The sequence below is a fragment of the Dermacentor silvarum genome, chromosome 8 (genome assembly GCF_013339745.2).
Source record: "Dermacentor silvarum isolate Dsil-2018 chromosome 8, BIME_Dsil_1.4, whole genome shotgun sequence".
In the NCBI taxonomy this organism is placed as follows: Eukaryota; Metazoa; Arthropoda; class Arachnida; order Ixodida; family Ixodidae; genus Dermacentor; species Dermacentor silvarum.
This window is the reverse complement of record NC_051161.1, coordinates 34,962,382-34,981,570: the sequence shown is the minus strand read 5'-3', so window position 1 is coordinate 34,981,570 and position 19,189 is coordinate 34,962,382. Positions and strand designations below refer to the sequence as shown.

The 19,189-nt window shown below is 46.0% G+C and overlaps 1 protein-coding gene across 1 annotated transcript in view; it reads left to right on the top strand.

Moving 5' to 3' along the window:
* The first annotated feature begins 13,086 nt into the window (after positions 1 to 13,086).
* The window catches only part of LOC125947836 (uncharacterized), a 33,738-nt gene continuing 27,635 nt past the window's right edge, over positions 13,087 to 19,189 (top strand). Inside the window, exon 1 of the mRNA XM_049673269.1 lies at positions 13,087 to 13,268. Coding sequence (XP_049529226.1) covers positions 13,192 to 13,268 — 77 coding nt within the window. The 5' untranslated portion in view covers positions 13,087 to 13,191. The remainder of the gene's footprint in view (positions 13,269 to 19,189) is intronic.

Here is a 19,189-nt window from a genome sequence, read left to right as displayed (position 1 = left end):
GCCAACCTGTTTCTTTTTTTTTTTTTGGAGAAAAACGAACTTCAGATGTATTCACACCATCTATCAGAATTTCTGAGAGGTGATGTCGAGCGAACATTCATCCAGTATGACATTTCATTACCATCCCTTCTTTATCTTGCATTCATGTCTCAAATTACTTCGTTAATTGGAGTTTTTCACTCGAATAGCGTACACGGGAAGCCGAACCGCAAGCAAGTCGGCCGTATCACTACACATGTGGTGCCAAAGCAGCACATTTAGCCGCTCCAGTAATCTGCCACGCTTGCGTGAATCTCGCAAGTGAATTACTAAAACGTTGCTGAGGGCATTTCGTTCTATTACTAAAGTGTAACCGGAGATAGCGAAGCTATTTTCTAGTTACAAGGTTAATGGCTAAAGGTCATTATATAAGCAGCTTCCATGAGCCGGCTTGCGTCGATGCAATGGCGAGCTGAAACCTGGCAGCTTGCCCCGGCTGTGAGCGCCCACAATGACGAACTAATTAGTTTCGCAAACTTCCCAGCGGCGTGTAAAGTGAAAAAAAAATAATAAAAAAACGCTGCGGTACGAACGCGGGAGGTTTCGGCGACTAATTGGCCCATAACATGCAAGTGGTGCTCTTCTTGGGTAACGTTTCCAAAGGGTAGGTTGAGCCTACCGGAGGTATTCGAGTATTGCGTAAATTCTTCCGTTTTCATGTTAGTTGCTCGCTTGTTTCGATGAAACCATGCTCCTAGCTTACACAGCACGCGGGCGTAACTGTTTTTCTTTCTGTTGTTTTCTCTCTTTTTTTAAAGAAACGTGCTGCAGTCTGAACTGGTTCGTCACAGCAAATTCGTCCAAGCAGAGCAGATAATATATGCACGGGCTCAGACGACCTCGTGTGTTGCTGCGCGTAGCTCCGAGCCTGCACGATTCTTGTTGTGGGCCACGTCCCAATTGACCACGCATCCGTATGACTTTCCTGTAACGCGGTGATTCATGAAACACGAAATTATCGCGGTTGACCGAAGCCAGACAGCACTGCAGAAGATAGAAGCTGAACAAACACTTCTAACAGAGCGGATACATCTTGAAAGGCATTGGACCAGCAATGTTTTCTCTACCCAGCTTTTAAGGTTTTTCTTATTGTCGCCAGCATCAGCAACACCACGTGATGAAATGATTGGAATAAATGGATCGATCACCATGGCAAGGGGGGACTCAACCGGTCTGTGACAGTCATAGTTTGAACCGAGCATGACTTAAAAGATGTGGGTAGCGGTCTCTCTGACACTAACCACATGAACCTATAGAGCGACAAGGTTGACAAAGGCCGCATCGAAGAAATAAGTCCGTCGATCAATTACTTAGCCTGTTTGAGACATGTCCAGGTGTACACACACACACACACACACACACACACACACACACACACACACACACACACACACACACACACACACACACAGGGTGTCCCAACTATCATGCACCAAGGATTTACAAATATGCAGCTGCACAGAACCAAGGTAATGTTGTTTGCCCTCGCTTGTAGATAATCAGATTATTTTTTTAATTCCGCCTAATTAGATAATTACTGTTAATTAACTACTTCTCAAGTATTCTGATTAGATGAAAAGTGTCGATGAGAAATCTGTAGAGGAACATGAATAACTCCCGTTAGCGCATTCTGTTGCTCAATACGTGCTAGACAAAAGTGTTTTTCCGAGCGTGAAAGAAGCCCGCGAATACACACAAAATTGCCGCGCGACTGGCCGCTCCAGGCACTTTGCGTGTGTTCGTGGAGTTATCTCACGCTCGGAAAAACACTTACGTAGCACGTATTGAGCAACAGAAAGCTGTTTTACAATGTTGCTCTACAATTTTCTCATTGACACTTTTTTATCTAATTATAACATTTGAAAAGTTGATTAATTAATTACGACATTATGCAATTAGGCGGAATGCAAAATATAATCTGAGTATCTCCAAGCAACGGCGAACGACATTACCTTCGTTCGGTCCAGCTACGTGGCATGCGCATATTTTTCAACCTTGGTGCATCATAGTTGGCACATCCTGCATATGACTGAGAGAAGATCGAAAACAGAGGGGGTTATCGTTTTTGTTAATCATGGCCATATAAAGCAAACAGACAATAAAGCGAAGGAAAGCATCGGGGCAACTGCACTGTGTTTGAAATTGAAATGTAGAAAATTATGAAGGGAATGGAAAGTGGACGAAAGGACAACTTGCTGCCCATGGGATCCGAACCCACTCTGCATTGCGAGCTGCGTTGCACTACCACTTGTGCGAAGACGACGGCTGTCAATCCGTCCACTAAGTTGTGCATTTATGTTTACTAGATCTATCACTGGGGCTTTTAGCCAGCGCTACTCGGAGCCATGGTGGGCGGATACGGCACATCCTCGGGGGAAAAAAAAAGGATGCTCCACATCCACATACGAGCGCGTTACCTGTTTATTATTTTTCTGTTAGTTTAATTTTTTGTGACTTCTTTTGAAGGTTTTCAAACCAAGCACCTAAAACAACAATTATCGCCGAGAGTTTGGAGCAGCTTCTGGCAGCCGAATTATTTCCCACTAAAACCTCTCGCTTCTAAAAGGCACGTTCGCACGCTTCACAGCGCGCAAACACCGGTGTTTGCTGATAACGTTCAATCTTGCTCGGCGCCTTCAAAGAACACTTCGACGCTGTTTCGCACTTATTCTTTCAGGTATGCCATGATAAATTTTCTTTCGTTGAACAACTTTTTTTTTCTTCCTTTTTTTTTGCAGGTTTCGAAATTGTCGTTATCTGCGTTTCTTTTCTCTGGAAGTTTAATCCCCGAGTTGTTCCTTCCGACGTCATCGCAAATCCATTCGTTGTGCCCGATGTTGCTTTTAAGCCACTAGCCTCGTCACTGTTTGTCTGGCGGTCTCTGGTAGTGTTTCTCGCTGCTAGCCTCCTGTTGATTCTCGTAAAATTTGATGCCGATTTTTCTGCTTTTGCTGCGTGCTGTCATGTTTTCCTCCTTCTTTCTGGGGTTTTACGTGCCAAAACCAGTTCTGATTATGAGGCACGCCGTAGTGAAGGGCTCCGGATTAATTTTGACTACCTGGGGTTCTTTAACGTGCTCTACAACGCAAGCAAACGGGCGTTTTTGCATTACGCCTCCATCTAAATGCGGCCGCCGCGGCCGGGATTCGATCCCGTGATCTCGTGCTCAGCAGCGCAACGCCTTAATTAGCTGACTAAGCCACCGCGGCGGGCGCCATGTTTTCCTCCTACCATGCGATGGTCACTGGTCACGTTTTCGTGCGTTTTGGCTGCTCCACTGCGCTTTTTTTTTTCAGTTTCACCGATGCTCGGAGCTCTAGAACGGTGTAAATAATTCAGCAGAATTAAATTTAGCAGCGTTTTAAACTGCCAGCTAGGCGATCGTTAGTGCTTAATATTGTTACGTGGGTAACGGGTTTATTTAGAATGTACAGGAGGAAAAGACGCGCAAGAAGCAGCAGCAGAGAAAGTTCAGTCCGGAACGGGCAATGCCCGACTACACACGCATCTGTCAACTACTCCTTGCGGCTACGCGGTGCAGTGTTGCAAAAATATTAAGCCTGCCGCCAAAGCATAAATGTTGGCGCTGAATACGAATAGCGCCGGTTTACTTATGCTGAAAGATTATAGGCGGTTTTCTTAATAATTTGCTCGTTGTTCATGGCAGTGCCGACGGGCAGACGTCCCGGTGGGCATATCATTATTTAATAGCAATACTTGATCGCGGCGTACGACAGGCATTAAAGATTCAGCTCTTGCACAACCCGCAGTGGTTAACCGCCTTAATGATGATGGATTGACCCACAGCAGAAATCATCCATCACTTGTATGAAGTCTCTTGCAGATAATTTACTTTATCGTGATTAGTTTCATGGAACCAAAATCTAAATCAGATGCAAGAGATATTATAGCTCGGATTTTTGTTCACGCAAGAGATAAATATGATTGCATCATACGCTTCACCCAGACGAAAGCTGAAGACTGCTTCTTGGTGCAAGGCGTTCGCTTAAAAGGCAGCATTGGAACGCCTGTAATATACACCGAGATTTTAAGAGATACTGGTGATTACCACAGTGCTACTATTCGTTCTTCTTTCTTTTTTTTTCGCCGTAACTATACCAATTATCGTCTAGACTAGAAAGCCCTCATTAAATCAATGAACGCAGTGTCCGTTCGTTTGCTCACGAGCGACAATGTTGGCCAGGTAATTACAGGGTTGTTAAGCATGCCCTTCCACTACTCTATAAAAATGCAGGGAGAAATTACATTACGACACCGCATCCACTCACGCAGTGTAGCCTGCCTAAATACTTCAATTACTCTTGCAAGTGGCGCTAAAGTCTCCAAATAGCGCTGAAATATTTGCACCATCACCTACATTCATCGACGTAAATTAGACTCACAATGTGCACACAGAAGCTGCAATTATTACGCGATAAATTGAATATGCAGCGTAACTTCAAGAACTAGGTGGCAGGCTGATGTTAAAAGTGACATTCAGCGTAAATATTTAGGAGGTTCCGGCAGAAGCACACAGTGGAAAAAAAAGATATTGCTTAAAATCAGAATATCAAATGACCAAGCAACCGTTTTTGTTCGCTGCTCACCATTTCCGGCACCATGTCGGCAGCGGCCCAGGGGCTAGAGAAGAAGCAGGTTCTTGCGGTTCCAAATATTACGCCCCATATTGTCTGTACAGCTTCAAAAAAGGAACAAAGCCAAAGCTACTTCAGTAACGCCGAAGAGCAGCCCGTCAACTGCGTCTCCCGGCCACTGCGAAAACAGCTCGAAAGAAGCAGGCCACACTTGCGCAGACACGTCAAGATAGCATCTCGCAGCAAAAATGACACACCAGTTTGGGCCCGACGGGGTGAGACGGGTGAGCACGTCACTGGCTGCATTTCGGTTAAAGGCGCGGGCACACAGTGCGCACGTACTCGCGGCCACGCGCGGCGCAGTTACGCTTTATGCCGGTCAAAAGTGGACGATTCGCAGCCACGTCACGGTGCAGTCATCGTGACCAGCGGTGTTCGACGCGCTTTGACGCGAAGGAAGCGGGAAGTTGTAGAGAGGAAGAGACGCCATTTCAGGGGGGGTAGAACAATCACAGGCTTATCTCATGCCGGATCCGCTAGACCGGGGGCTTTATGCTGGACATTCCACCGTTTTCTTCGAAACGTTAAGTATTGGCGCTACGCATACAAAATGGCGCTGCTGGCCCCACTTCGCTTTCCTCACGTGACGCAAACTTGACGTTTCATTAGCCAGCATGCGTGTCCCCGAGAAACCGAAGAAATCACCCTATATTGGCGCCCAGGCGCTTGGGTTATATACCTCTAGAAAGCATACGCGGCCGACCAGGTTGATAAGCGCATGTTGTAGGCCGCGCGTTATCGCTGTCTCGTGAAACGCAAGTCACCCATCCTGACTCGACTGGCTGAGAAGCGGCCGAATATCACCGATAGCGTTGCGCGTGCCAGATGCATCCTCTTGCGGGGCGCAAGCGCCGTCGCTGCCATCTCTTGTTCACTTGGCGGGGATTGGCGCATTGTCAGGCATTCAGTTGCCTTTTCGCCACCCCTTCCCGCTGTACGACTGGATAAGATATGTATGCTTGATGAAATAAACTTTAAACTTCAAACTTCGCTGCTCACTCGCACTGCGTGAGGATAGAGTTACTATATATGGCTCCCGCAGGGAGGCCATATATACTCCCGTAGGGAGCATATACAGTAACTCTACGTGAGGAAACCTTAAGGCGTCGCCTTGCTTACGTTTTATTTTATGAATTAAAAAGCCGCCGTTGTCATAACCTCTGATGATGTGAAAATTCGTTTATCTTGGTTGCAATACAAACGCAGCAGTGCAAAATGTAAAATGTGGCAGAAGGTTTGTAATAGTCAATCAATATTATTTCAAATAAGCGCTTTATAAAAAGAGCATTCTGGCCCAAAGCACAAATGCTGTGGAACACCACTCGAGAGCGATGCAAATGCTATAAGCAAGCGTTATATACAAATAATTTGCATAGCCCCCATCGACGGGGAAAATGCGGCGATACGCATGCCTCTCGGCCGCCATTGCAGGGTGCCGCTCATTAGTATAACTCGTGTGGCTCGTTGCACCACAAATTATGGCGGAAAACCTCTGCAGTGGAAGCCCAGCACAACGTCACGCAACGTCAAACTGACGATTACGAAACGGTTCTTCCTGTGACGCTCCTCACGGGATATTCATTCAGCCAATATCAGCAAGCTGACATGACGGCTATCTTGGACCGCCACCACATATTCGCGAAATTGCTGATGCATTGCGCGCGTTTCTGCACGCTAGCGCTCACTTTCTTTTTAAAGCGTTAACGCCGCAGTGTAGCTGCCAAGACCCAGAAAAAAGTATTAGTCGATAAAATTTGCAGCTCCACGTCACGTTTCGTCATCGTGATGAAAGCGCAAAACTGCATTTTGCAAAACTTCCACATCCCGGCACAAATTTCAAAGCAGGTGACCTCTCGACAGCCAATCTTAAGCTTAACTGACCCAAAGCATGCCGGAGAACAGTTCAGATGCACTGAATTTGAATGTCAAACGAAAACGCGCTCGCTCGCCGCTCACAGTGCGCGCAACGCAGCAGCAGCTGATTGCCGAGATCCTGATGGCAACCAAATTAGAAGTCGCCGGCCACTGCTTGACACTCCGGAAGCGCCGGAATATATACGCGACTATTATAAAGCAGTGTGGCAAAGAGAGTGAGGGCACTGCAATACCTCAACCAAGCCTTACCCCTTACCGTTTTCCCGCTCCCCTGCCTCCAAATTTTATAATGTTTGAGCAGCTGTACTCCTGTCGAGAATCTGGTTTCCAGGTTGCCAGAAAGCATTACTCAGCGGTTGAGACAGCAGGACTGTTAGGTAAGAGCTGTCGCATTTCACCGAGAACATTTTTTGGTATTTTCGATTTGACTGCACTACTGCTTCATGGAGTGTAGCATTAGTTTTAGTCGATGTCACAGCGCAGCATTCACGTCCAGCATTCAGCTCTCACAGCTTACCATAACGAGCGTGATTATCGTGATAAAAAAAAAGAATACCCTCCCTTTCGCTACATTGAAATTTGGCCAAAAGGTTCCCGACAGAGCTGCGCTAAGTTGATGAGAGGTGTTGCCAGATTGCAGAAGCATGTTCGCAAAGGAGCAAGCTTTGAGCACAGCATACAAAGGAAAACATTTCTCGAACCACGAGGAGCAGCACCAACTCATAAAGTGCCCGTATGGAATGATATGACGACTACAGCAGACGCTATACGACACACCCTGCAGCAGGCTGTGGTGCGTCGCAAGGGCAGACGCTACGGTATAATGAGCCAAACGGGCGAAACACACCTTGCAGACAACAAGGCTTGCACTTTTCTATTGAATTTAAAAATAAGCGCGCAGCGCTAGTGCAGGCACTAGCGCTTCAACTTTCAGAACTGGCACTGTACTCTGCTGCACTCGCATGGTACCGCAACGGAACTAGTGCAGAAGGTGCAGCCAAATGGAAGACACCTGTTTGTTTTCTGTGTGCCGGAAAAGCGTCTCCGATCGGCTATTAGGACGGCACTAATAGCCGACAAGCGACAATGTTCCGGCAGAGCGGGGCACGTCCACGCTGTCGTGTAGACCGTTGAAACGGATGAATTACGACGCACTATCAACAGCTCTCTTTCCGAAGTGAAAAAATACCGCTTTTTATCGGACGCCTTTCAGACAACAACAAAAAAATGTAGTGTGTAACGGAACGATGTAGTTTTTCCTTGGGTGAAAAAAAATAAAAATGCGATAATGTCGTTTTTAAGAGCGCGTTAGTATTGGATTCTTTCTTGCGATAACAAAGATCACCTTGTGAAATCCTTTTCCTGTTTTTCAAAGTTCCCCGCACGGTAAAAAATATTTCGACCTCCGATTGGTAGAATGCTGTACTCTTAAAAATGATTTAAATGATACACATCTTTCTATACGGCGATTCATCAATAACTGAGTGATCGTGTGCTAGCATGAAATTTAATATCGCGCGTTTGCTGAACTGGAAATGGTGTTAAAGTTCCCTCCATATTCCTGCCCAAGCCATTGGTGGAAGAGAATTGTTTGTGACTATTACATATCGTCTATATTATCTAGCAGTGGCAGAAACTCACGTGTCACTCAAACATTGATGACCGCTCTGTCAGTCATCGATACAAGCGACTCCGGAATTAACTCTGCGTGCTTGAAGTGTGCGCGTGCTATCAGTTCAATGGAGGTGGCAACCCAGGCTCCACAGACAAAAGGTGCTCTGCTGGACATTGCCGAATTCCGCCATATTGTCAAACTCGCCACCTTGTCAGCTTTAACTTGCACCAAAGGGCTGCTACGGCCTCTCTTATTGGCTTAAAACGCTGCAATTACAGAATGTGACAATTCGCCGGAACTTGATAACGTCCAGAAAGACACCCAAAGTTCGCGTTCTGTCGACATTGCATTCGGAGGATGTCTTTCAGCGTTATATTCCTTCCTCGAGTACATCTACGCACGACTTCTCGGTTTATGCCCTATTAAACGGTTTGTACAGTTGAAGCACATTGATGAAGCCACCAAGAACATACTATCGGCATTGGCAGCCTGTTGAGGGTACAGCTTCTTTTGATCGAAGATCAATGACGGCCCACTCCTGATGTTCCTAAAGCACCCAGAAAAAAGGTATGGTTATTTCACGCCTTCGCACTTTCCGGAAATTTTGCATTTCCAGTCTTTGAAGCATTTTTCCCGCAGGGAGATACGGTGCTGTAGCAAGGAATATAACCCCTGACCTCGTTCTAAGCAATGCAAAGACCCATACACTGAAGCACCATCGAGAGAAAGAGCGAGAAATACGATGAGAAAAGCAATGAGAATAACCGGCGGAGAAACTAAACTTCTAGTTTGCTTCCCTACACGTGGAAAAGGGAAAGTAAATGCCGAAGGAAGAGCGTAAAAAGAAAGTGAACAGGTCAAAAAAAAAAAAAATGAGGGGGCAGGGGAACAGCCCACTAGCGCGCTGACCGATTTCTTGTGTGACTACGTTATAGGCCAGCAGTTCAGGATTGTCTGCTCCGAAAGCGACCGGTTGTCGAGACGGGCCAACGTGGTGTCGAACGACCACCTGCGTGCACTGTGGCTGTGTACATGGTATAGCCACCATAAATATCTTCTATGTGGCTTCGTCTCACATCAAGACCGAATAAAATTTGGGACAAGAAGCCAGGTATACATGCAGAACAGAGTGTCCATCCAAACAGAGTGTCCATGCAGAATATCTGCACGATCGCAGACGGTACATTTCTTGCGGACATTTCTCCTCTTTGCTCGTTCATTGCCGCAAATGCTGGATGCTTCTTGCGAGAGAGAGTGTAACCCTGCCACCTCAATTTCGAAACGGAAGTGGTCGCCCTCTCAGAAAGATTGTGCCGAAGAAGTCATTTCCTTTCTACGCTGCATAATCAATTATTATCATCAATTGCTCCATATTTCACCTCCTAAGAGCATGGCCATGACGTAAGAGCATATTTCTCCTCTAAGAGCATGGCTATGGCCATCCTTTGATTGATGAACAGAAAGCTCGTGCCTTATCTTACACTTCTTCGAGCTCTCTCCAAAACTCATTTATCACCCTGCGTCATTGTCACCCCATAGTGACTTTTCTGCCTATTTATCTACATTGCTGAAGGTGATCAGGCTCCTCAGATTCTGTCTGTCGGTTATATTTCGACAGCCCTTCGCTTCAGCACAGTAGGCGTGTCTGTCAGCTTGTGAAAGCTCGAAAAGCTGATCACTGTCCAGTTTCTCGCTAATATAGGAGCACGATGGCTAAGTTTCTTTCTTTTTCTTCTTTGCCTACTCTCCTGGGTTTGGCGTGGCTGCTGTCTGCTGCTGGGACGATCAATATTTCGGCCGATATTTTTTATGTGCGCCAATGTAATTGCCAGCAAACGGCTTCATTTATTTAAGTCGTGTATGCTGATCGACAAATTAGTGCGAGTGAACACACCTCTGTTCTAAGTATTTAAAAAATCCTTTGAAAACCTGGACATATAATGTCGGCTCATAGGCATCTCCGAAGCACACTGACCTCTTAATAAAATAGTGGATTATATTGAACGTTTTCTCCGCTTTACCTAGTTTGTCTTTCTTTTCTCACATTTCTTATTCATTTCGGCATGGCTTGTGAGCTGTGTAGGGCATGAGATTAAAGTTGTTACCAGTATGGTGGACAAACATAAGCATTACAGGACGTTACACACTGCGTAGGGTGAAAGTAAGCACAACTGTTAGTTGTGTTGTGTCAGTTGTGCTTCCAGAGTAAGCCCATCGCCGTTAGTTGTATATGTGACTCAATGTACACCGCTTGATGGAAGCTTCTCTTCACATAAATTCAAGATGTGCGTTGTATCTGCATATTAATATTTTTTTTTGTTCTTGAAGAAAGACCTGTTCATTTTTTATTAAAAAGTTATTCGAGTTATTGTTGCATTTAAAAATGGTCTTCCCATCAGGCTGAAAGTACTGTCACGTTAAAAAAACACATTCTTCTCTGAAGCATGATACCACTACGTGACTTCAATTTTGCGTTTTGCGCTCTTCTCTGTAGTACCATAGAAGAAAACTGCCACATTTGCAGTGAAGCCTCGTAGACCCTTTTGTAACAATGACTCAAGCGATTGTTCCTCCGAGGAAGAGAGAGCGACAAAGACGTTTAATAAACCATGAAAAATAGAAAAAATTGTACATGTATGAAAAGGCAACCCCAGTGGTTTTTCCGGTGAAGTGCCTAGATTTCGAGGAAGAGTAGGGCATGGCTCTCCTGTTATCTTACGGCATATTCGGGTGGTCGTTTCAGGGCACACTGCAGCCGTGCTACGAAGGTGGTGAAAAACAGCTCTATGGCTTACAAGACTAACCGGGTGTGGAAGTGATGATGCTGCTTCGATCCTTATCATCAGTGGAGATCGTGTATACTATCAGGAGCCCTTAGTTGCTCTTTTGAATGAGCTTCGCAGCGTTCTTTGAGCGCTATGAAATCACTACTCAAATATGTCATTATTAGCTGTGGACTGCCTCGGCACACTCACCCGAGGTGATATTCTGGACAGATTCAAGTTCCGCCATGTTGCCGAATTCTGCCATAATTTAGTTTCGAGCCAATCAGTGATGGCGTAGCCTCTCAGTCAGCCACTGAGCTGACAAAATGGCGCATATTGACAACATAACAGTATTTGGCAGTGTCTAGATGGGTGACCCAACGTTATACTTACGGTAAATTCGAGCGATCGATCTAATCATCCGAGCTTAGTTGTCATACTCGCCAGATCATACTCAGAGAAAGCGCGCGCCACTCCGAATGGTGGGTAATTTTTCTGAGCAGTGAGAGGAAGGAAGCGAGAGCAAGAGGAACCTCCGGTGACGCCCAAATGAACGCCGCTGCATCACTCAGCATCACGGTGCGCGAGGGCGTGCGCCAAACAATGGCGGGCTACGAAAGCGACCACTACAGTGGACGTCATTTGAAAAACTGTGTTACGCTAGCACAGCAACATTTCAGCGCTGTGTTGAAGTCCTTGTCACTGCACGCTTGCCCCTCGACTTAAAAAAAAGTCACAGTTTCGCCCGAAAGGCGAAGCATCGATTGCGATATATAGCAAACTAGTGGACAACTTTACTAAGTAAGGATAGTAGATTTATCGGTCGTATAAACTTGTAAACATAGGCATACTAACTAAATTAACAAGCATGGCGTCACGTGCAGACAAGCAAGCATGAACACATCTCACTCGATGAGCGCGGAAACTCGCTGTCAAAACGCTGTAATGAGTAAGCGCAGCAGCAGCGGCTGATCGAATTGACCTTCGTCCCACTCGCATCAACGCGAACTAAGCCGCGATACTTTATACGGAACATGGACTTTATACGGAACCTCACAGCGACGGTGACGCCAACGGCAGGAGTGCGGCTGGAGTGTCCTTATAATTGCTATCGCAATAAAAATAACTAAAGGTGCCGCTAACAAATGAAAGTGTTAGCGCTTCGTCATCATCGACGTGAGGCACACAAAGCACGAAACCACCTAGATGGCCGAGCCGACGCCTGAAAAAGCACGCTGACGGAAGCTGCATAGCGCTCACGTGTCCGGAAACCATGTCAGACCTCGAAATCGCTCCGACGTCGTCGGTGGGAGCATTTCTGGCCGCTTCAAGTCGGATTTCAACAATCTGAAAGACCAACGAAATGTAGTCGTAGCATCTATTTTCGACCACACGAACAACATGACTGCCTCATGGAGGGCTGCTAAACGACCACCCGCAGATACCATGAGCGTGAACACAAAAGCTCGTTCATAGACCGACGTATGAACGTCCGCGCGAGCGCGTGGGCGTCACGTTATCGCCGGCCTACGTTGGTGCGCCCCAGCGGAGCCCACGTCGATATAAAACATGCTCTACATCGAGCCGTAATCCCCCGCTTGCGTCACTTTTATCACCTCCTTGAGCATTGCCAAGTGCCTGTCCATGTGCATGCCCGACAGCGTACGCATTCGCGTAGCAGAGAGCGAGTGGAGCTGCGGCCATCAGCGATGGCAAAGCCAGCCATGCCTAGCACTCACTGCGCTTGATCAAAGCGTAGGTATAGCAAAACGGTAGAAAAAACATACCAGATAAGCCTTCGTGCACATCCACCGAAACCTCAGTTCGAAAGCGCGATTAGCATCTGCACATTCATCCCAGCATTTTAGGCGTCGCTTGCTGTCGGGCCATTGGTCGGGCGACGGCATATTCGAGCACCACGTCACTTAGCGTGCGTGACACGGCTGATTTACAACGCCGCTCACTGGCACGCGGGATGTGTACGTCGGACTATAGTCGAACCTTAAAGTTACGGAGCGGTTTGCCGAACTTGAGCCTGCTTGCTTCGCCGCCGCTCGGCACTGTTGTTGGTGCTGCATGAATCATCACCAATAAAGTGTCCTTTCGCGGAGGGTGGAGTTGGCACGTTTACGCTCATTTCTGAGTGGTAGCAGCAGCGGTGCGGTTGCGGCCAGATTTCTCCGTAAGCGTAACGACTGAGCGTTCGCTTCCTATCCCTGGTGTTAGAAGTTGAGTTGCTCGGATGGAAAATTTCCGGAACAATTCTTTGCACGGAACCACATATCTTACACCATGCACGGAACTCAAGGGTCCATTTGGGTGAGTGGGTGTGTATCCCTTGATAGGTTAGTTGGTGTGAGTTCGGGCTTTTAACGCAACGCGGTAAGACAATAACTTTAAAGAATTTTCATGCAAAAGCACTCCTCAAGCGTGCGAGTGGATGTTTTGCTTTCCTTTTCTTTCTTTCTTTTTTTAGTGCTCCGTCTCAATTAGGAATTACGAACAAGCTGTGATGCATGTTGCAATACGTGACTGTTGCGGTCTTATCTACGGACAACAAATAATTCACAGTACGTGTCTGTGAGGGCTGCTTTTGTATTAGCCTTGCTTAGTCCTTGATTGGTCGTTTCAATAAGGAATTCAGTTGTGTTCATGTTCACTCCGAGGGTTTTTGAGTCTTGCAATTGACGTGATTCGTTGCGCATGAATAACATGAATTTGCCGCAAAAAAAAAAAAAAAAAGCGATCGAGGGCAACCTTATCATAGCATGCATAAAGTCCACTGTTAGGTTCACTGGCCAGTTGCTTGCTCCTGACATTGTGTACCGTGCGACGGCCGTGGTTTCATGGATCTTCTACATTGGGCAACGTGACGTCGAGGGGGTGTCACGCTTGACGCAATCTAGCGCGTCATGGTTCCTGGGATGGCGCACTCATTAGCGGGTTCGTCTGTCCAACGACCTTGGCGGCTAGCTGCAGCCGTGGGGAAGCGTCGCACGCACTTTCTTAGGTATTCCGTGGTCCCAGCGTCGTGGTCGGCGGCCGGGTGAAATCCATCAGCCCCGTAGCCGTCCAACGTGTCTCGCCTTGGTGTCGCCGCTGGTCTGTCCGATGCGACGTATTGTGGGCCTCACCATGCTGATTCGTTTCAGGAAATCTGAAGTGGCTCGAAGGCCGCTTGCCTCGCTGGCCGATCGTAACACCGCCAGGATCGAACCCGGGCCAATACACGTGATGTGACATGCGCGCCGCGTAGCGTCGATATGGTCACATTTTGCGTTGCGGCTTGCATATTATTACGCCAGGTAGAACGCCATGTAGCAGATGCACAGGTAACGGTACAAGTCAGAAGGTTTGAGGAAGAATAATAATTTTGAGGAATGGTATACACGAATGCTAGAAAAATATATATATTGTGTACCTGATTAAATCGAGCTGGGTAATTGTATTTAAATCATCATCATTAGCATCGTATCGTGCCACTTGTTTTGCGAGGTGAGATGCGCACCGCGTAACGTCTATACGTGCACCATTTGCATTGCAGTAGCAAATTATTGTAGCAGGTGGCACGCCATGTAGCAGTTGCATAGGTAGCGTTAGAAGGTATATGGAGAAGTCTTCTGGAAGAAAAGAAGATTGTGGGGAGGGGGGGGGGTATATATAAATATTGATGTAATGAAAACATGTATGGCATACCTGATTAATTCAAGCGGGCTAGATGACTGTTTGTCACCATCCCGTTTCAAAGGAAATGCCATTATATCATAATCATCTTCATTAGCATCATATCGTGCAATTTGACACGCCATGTGACATGCTTGCCGGCGTAGCTTGGATACGTACAAAATTTGCTTTGCAGTTCGGTAATATTCCACCACGTGTCCCGACATGTAGCAGTTGCATGTAGCAGTTGCATATAGCAGTTGCATGCTGCATGTAGCTGGACCTGGTTAACTCAAGCAGGCTAGGGGACTATTTGTCACCACCCCATTTTGAAGATGCCAATAAACCATCATCATCAGCAACACCAAAAACAACGTACCGTGCCACGGGTCTAGGGATATGAGATGTGCGCCACATATTCTGGATACCTTTTCGGTACACGTTATGGCACCTCCTCGCAAGGTACGAACCGCTGCTGAAGAAGTGAATCGTAGAGCTACGTGCGCGGCTGCAACAAGACATCATCGGGCTCAGCGGACTGCTGTTCAGAGAGCAGTACAAGCCGCAGCTCGCCGTCGACCCCGGGTGGACCATTCAGATTGCTCTCGTCAAAACGAGGTGAAGAGACTTCGCCGCGAAGGCCCTGTTGTGCGTGGTGCCAAAATTGAAGCTACTCTTGAGCCGCTCCTCCAGCATACGGTGTGACTGTCACTGCGTGTGCCGCGCAGGCCTGTGCATTTTTTTCTTTTTGTGTGCTTCCGGGCTTGTCGACCGCATCGATTACGAATATTGTGAGTAACTATTACATGGTCTGTCACAAATGGAACAATCTCGTATCGAGTGCGTGTTTCGGGGCCTCATTTGTGAGAAAACCACGATCTGATTATGAGGCACACCGTACTGGCGGACTCCGGTTGAATTTTTAGCGCGTGGAGTTCTTTAACGCGTCCCTAAATGTGAGCAAAAGCAGCGTTTTTGCGTTTCGCCCCAATTGAAATGCGGCTTCTGCAGCCGCCGCTGCCGGTACCGAAACCACGACCTAGAGCTCAGAAGCGCAACGCCATGTAGTCGCTAAGCTACCGCGGCGGATTTCTAGCATAGAAAACTTCCCATTTTTGTAAGAGGCTTATATATCCGCTCAAGGCCAACAGGGATAAGTAATCCCATAGTTCTATTTCCCCCTATATCTATATAGTTTCATGTAGTTTTTGAATCTGAAATGTGTTTATGGGCTAATAAATAGCGTTTTCGTAACTTCGGTTGATTTCTTTAGAATAGAAGCAACCATGCATGGCCCTTTTAGGGGTAATATTTGTTCATAAATGATTACACGTTTAGGTCACTGAAAAAACGTAATTTACCCTATCCTTTCGTGAACTTTATTGTCCGTTCTCTTTATAGGTGTGTTCTTGATGACGCGTAGAAGAAGAATTGCCGTATTTGCACGTAAATGACGCTACCTTGAATATAACGTCAGGCAGAGACTTTTTGCCTGACAGAAAAAAAAAGTATTACAGCACGATTATAAACTCGAAGTGATGTCGCAAACAAACAAGAAACGGCCCATGAAAGCGGATGCCCGCAGAGCTTTATTCCTCGTTACGGCGAACAACCATCGAAAACTAAAATAAGAGGAGGAGTGTGGGCGTTTTCGTCCCTGTCGGCTAACGCCGAGAACGACGTCATCCTGCGTGACAACCACCTAGAGTATTAATCAGGCAGGCGTTTCGGAAATGCCGCGACGCAATCCAAGAAAGCAAGGCCTTTCACGTAATGCGCGGTCATGCACGGCGCGTCTTCTAAGACCGCTCGCATGACACGCCTGCCTTAACAGCGCCGATCGTATTTGCTCAGGTTTGCGATTAATACGCCAAGGGTACGGCCTATTAATTCACGGTGTATTAATATTAATAATGTAATTATGCGGCACCAGCAGCGTTCTACATCAGGAGAAAACCGCGCGAATTGCACCATGGCAACTAACTCCTAGCTCAACGCTGCGGTTGGGTAGCGATCGTGGTGCATGGTGCGTACTGCAGTTGGAACTGCTAAATATAGCCAAAAAAAAGACATCTCGGGTTATATTCGTGCAATGATGGTAGGTGTTTCCATGCATGGGGCTCGATTTTTTTATTGACATTAATATGAATAAAAAGGCAGGCCATAAAGTCATAAACACCGTAGGGGGGAGATAACTGCTGAGCTTAATGAAACTGTAGAAATAATAAGGAAAAGGGGGATACCAAAGTGGACAAACATACACCTTTTCGCTAGTGGGAACCATACCCACACCTCCTACATTAAGGGTGCGTTGCTTTCTACCTTCTCTCGATTCTATGTTTGTATTCGTCATATGGTGTTCTTAATTACGCATGCTTTAGTAAATAATTTTTTCTGGATCAGTCCATCCTCTTTGTGGTTACCGCTCTGCTATTATCGCAAGTGAATAAAAATCTGAAGCCCGAAATTGCGTGCTAGAGTTGCCTAAAATAAGATATCTAACGCGATGCTATATTACCTACTTCAAGACAAATAATACAAGCACGCAATTTCCTTCTTGTGCTATCCTTCTTTATTTTTTATATGCTGTGCACTTGGCCAGTTATAAACGTCAAATTTAATCGCCTCTAGGCAGGTTAGCCAGCCGAACATTGTGCAAACTACAATCTTTCTCGCAAAACTACGGAAATGAATTTTCTCATAGCATGTGTGTTCACAACGTTCATTAGGACCGTCAAGATAATTTTCATTTTCGAATTCGAAGAAACTCGAATAATTGAAGCAATCTTCTGACTTCACAGATAGATGTATAGAGTGAGCTTGATTTGCAGAGTGTATCGCGCAAGTGCGAAAAACTAATCACTGCTCTGCGCCACGTTTAGTGACAACGCTATTTGAATATGGATTCACCTTTAGCGTATAATCAAATGGCACCATAGTAGAATTTTGATTATGCATTCCAGGAATACTTGCGCGAGAACAATTCAATCAACGTCGTACATCTTTTTCGGTGAGAGGAATGTCTACAATAACAATTTTCCGATGCTATTGATGGGAACGCATTTTCGCCCATTTATTTCTTGTTTTATTGTTACTCTGCAACGCGAAAGGTGCCCTTAGCTTTCTTTACGCTCATTTCCCCCTCTTAAGCCGGTTTAGCGTACTTATAAATGATAGCTATTCAGTTTTTTTGTTATTTAATTGAAGACTATGTACTTATAAGTTCTTTTTTCTTAATGCTTGTGCGCAGGCGCCTGTAATTAATGAGAAATGGCATGAATGCAAAACTCTCAGATGCTGCTTTTTTTAACGCTGTTGTTAAAAAAAAAACTGGCCAAGAAATTCAAGCGGCAAACCAGCTTTAGCTCATTCTCTCAGTTCCTCAGTGGAACCTACGAGATTTGCTTAAGGCGGGCGGGCAGAATGCCGCCATTTCTAGCTGTTACGAATAAGTAGTATGCGTTCAAGGGTTAATACACGCGTGCCCTTCGGCCTTTACCAGTTAGAACCTATTTCTGCTTCTTTTACACAAAAGGTTTTAGCAAATGTTGTTCGGATGCACCTAATTTTAACGACTGCACTGATGAACGCAATAAGCCTAGCGCGTACTGTTTTCCTACAACTTAAAGGTATTAATTAAAAAGTAATTTATAGTCTTATTACTTCTGCTAAGCAGAGTTGACTTCGAACCCGCCGCGGTTGCTTTGTGGCTATGGTGTTGGGCTGCCAAGTACGAGGTCATGGGATCGAATCCCGGCCACGGCGGCCGGATTTCGGTGTGGGTGAAATGCCGAACCAACCGTGTACTTATATTTAGGCGCACGTTAAAGAACCCCAGGTGGTTCATAGTGTTCCGGACTCCCTCACTACGACGTGCCTCATAATTAGATCGTGGTTTTGGTATGTAAGAGCCATAATTTTTAAAGAGCTGACTTCACTACTAATTGGCTTAAATCTCCAAATTACGACATGTATCCCCAAGGGAATTATTAAGACCATTACGAGTGAATCCTCCTTGTTCCACGAAACTGAGGTAGCACACTTTATAGCCCTCGATACACATAAGCGAATGCCATAGTGAAATGACATTCCCTAAAGATGATGCTTGCGCGCCGAACTATCAGAACGGTCCTTCAACTATATACGGGCCTTCATTGCAAGGTTATAATTGAAAGAATGATTGATAATATTTAAAGGTTATTGAAAAGTTAACATCGAAAAGTTTGCCAGCATACGTTATTCCCTCTTTTCTCCCTCAAAAAACATTACACTGGTGTAGAATGCACAGGCGTTGAAGAATTTGCGTTCCTCTGACTATTCACTTGCTATGATATTAATCGTGTAAACGAAAAAAAAAAAAACAGCCCTTCCACTACTGTGAAGACGGAAGCCGGCAAAGCTGTGACTATAATGGGTCTGCTGTAGTAAATATTGCTATAGCGAATTTATATAGTATCATTATTGATTACACTGAGCGTCTTCGGCATGTTCGTCAAAGAGCACGGACACGGGCGTCTTGTATTCCCCCAGCGAGATGGCCAAGTAGTGCGTTTGCTGTGCCAAGTTCGACCGGTCGT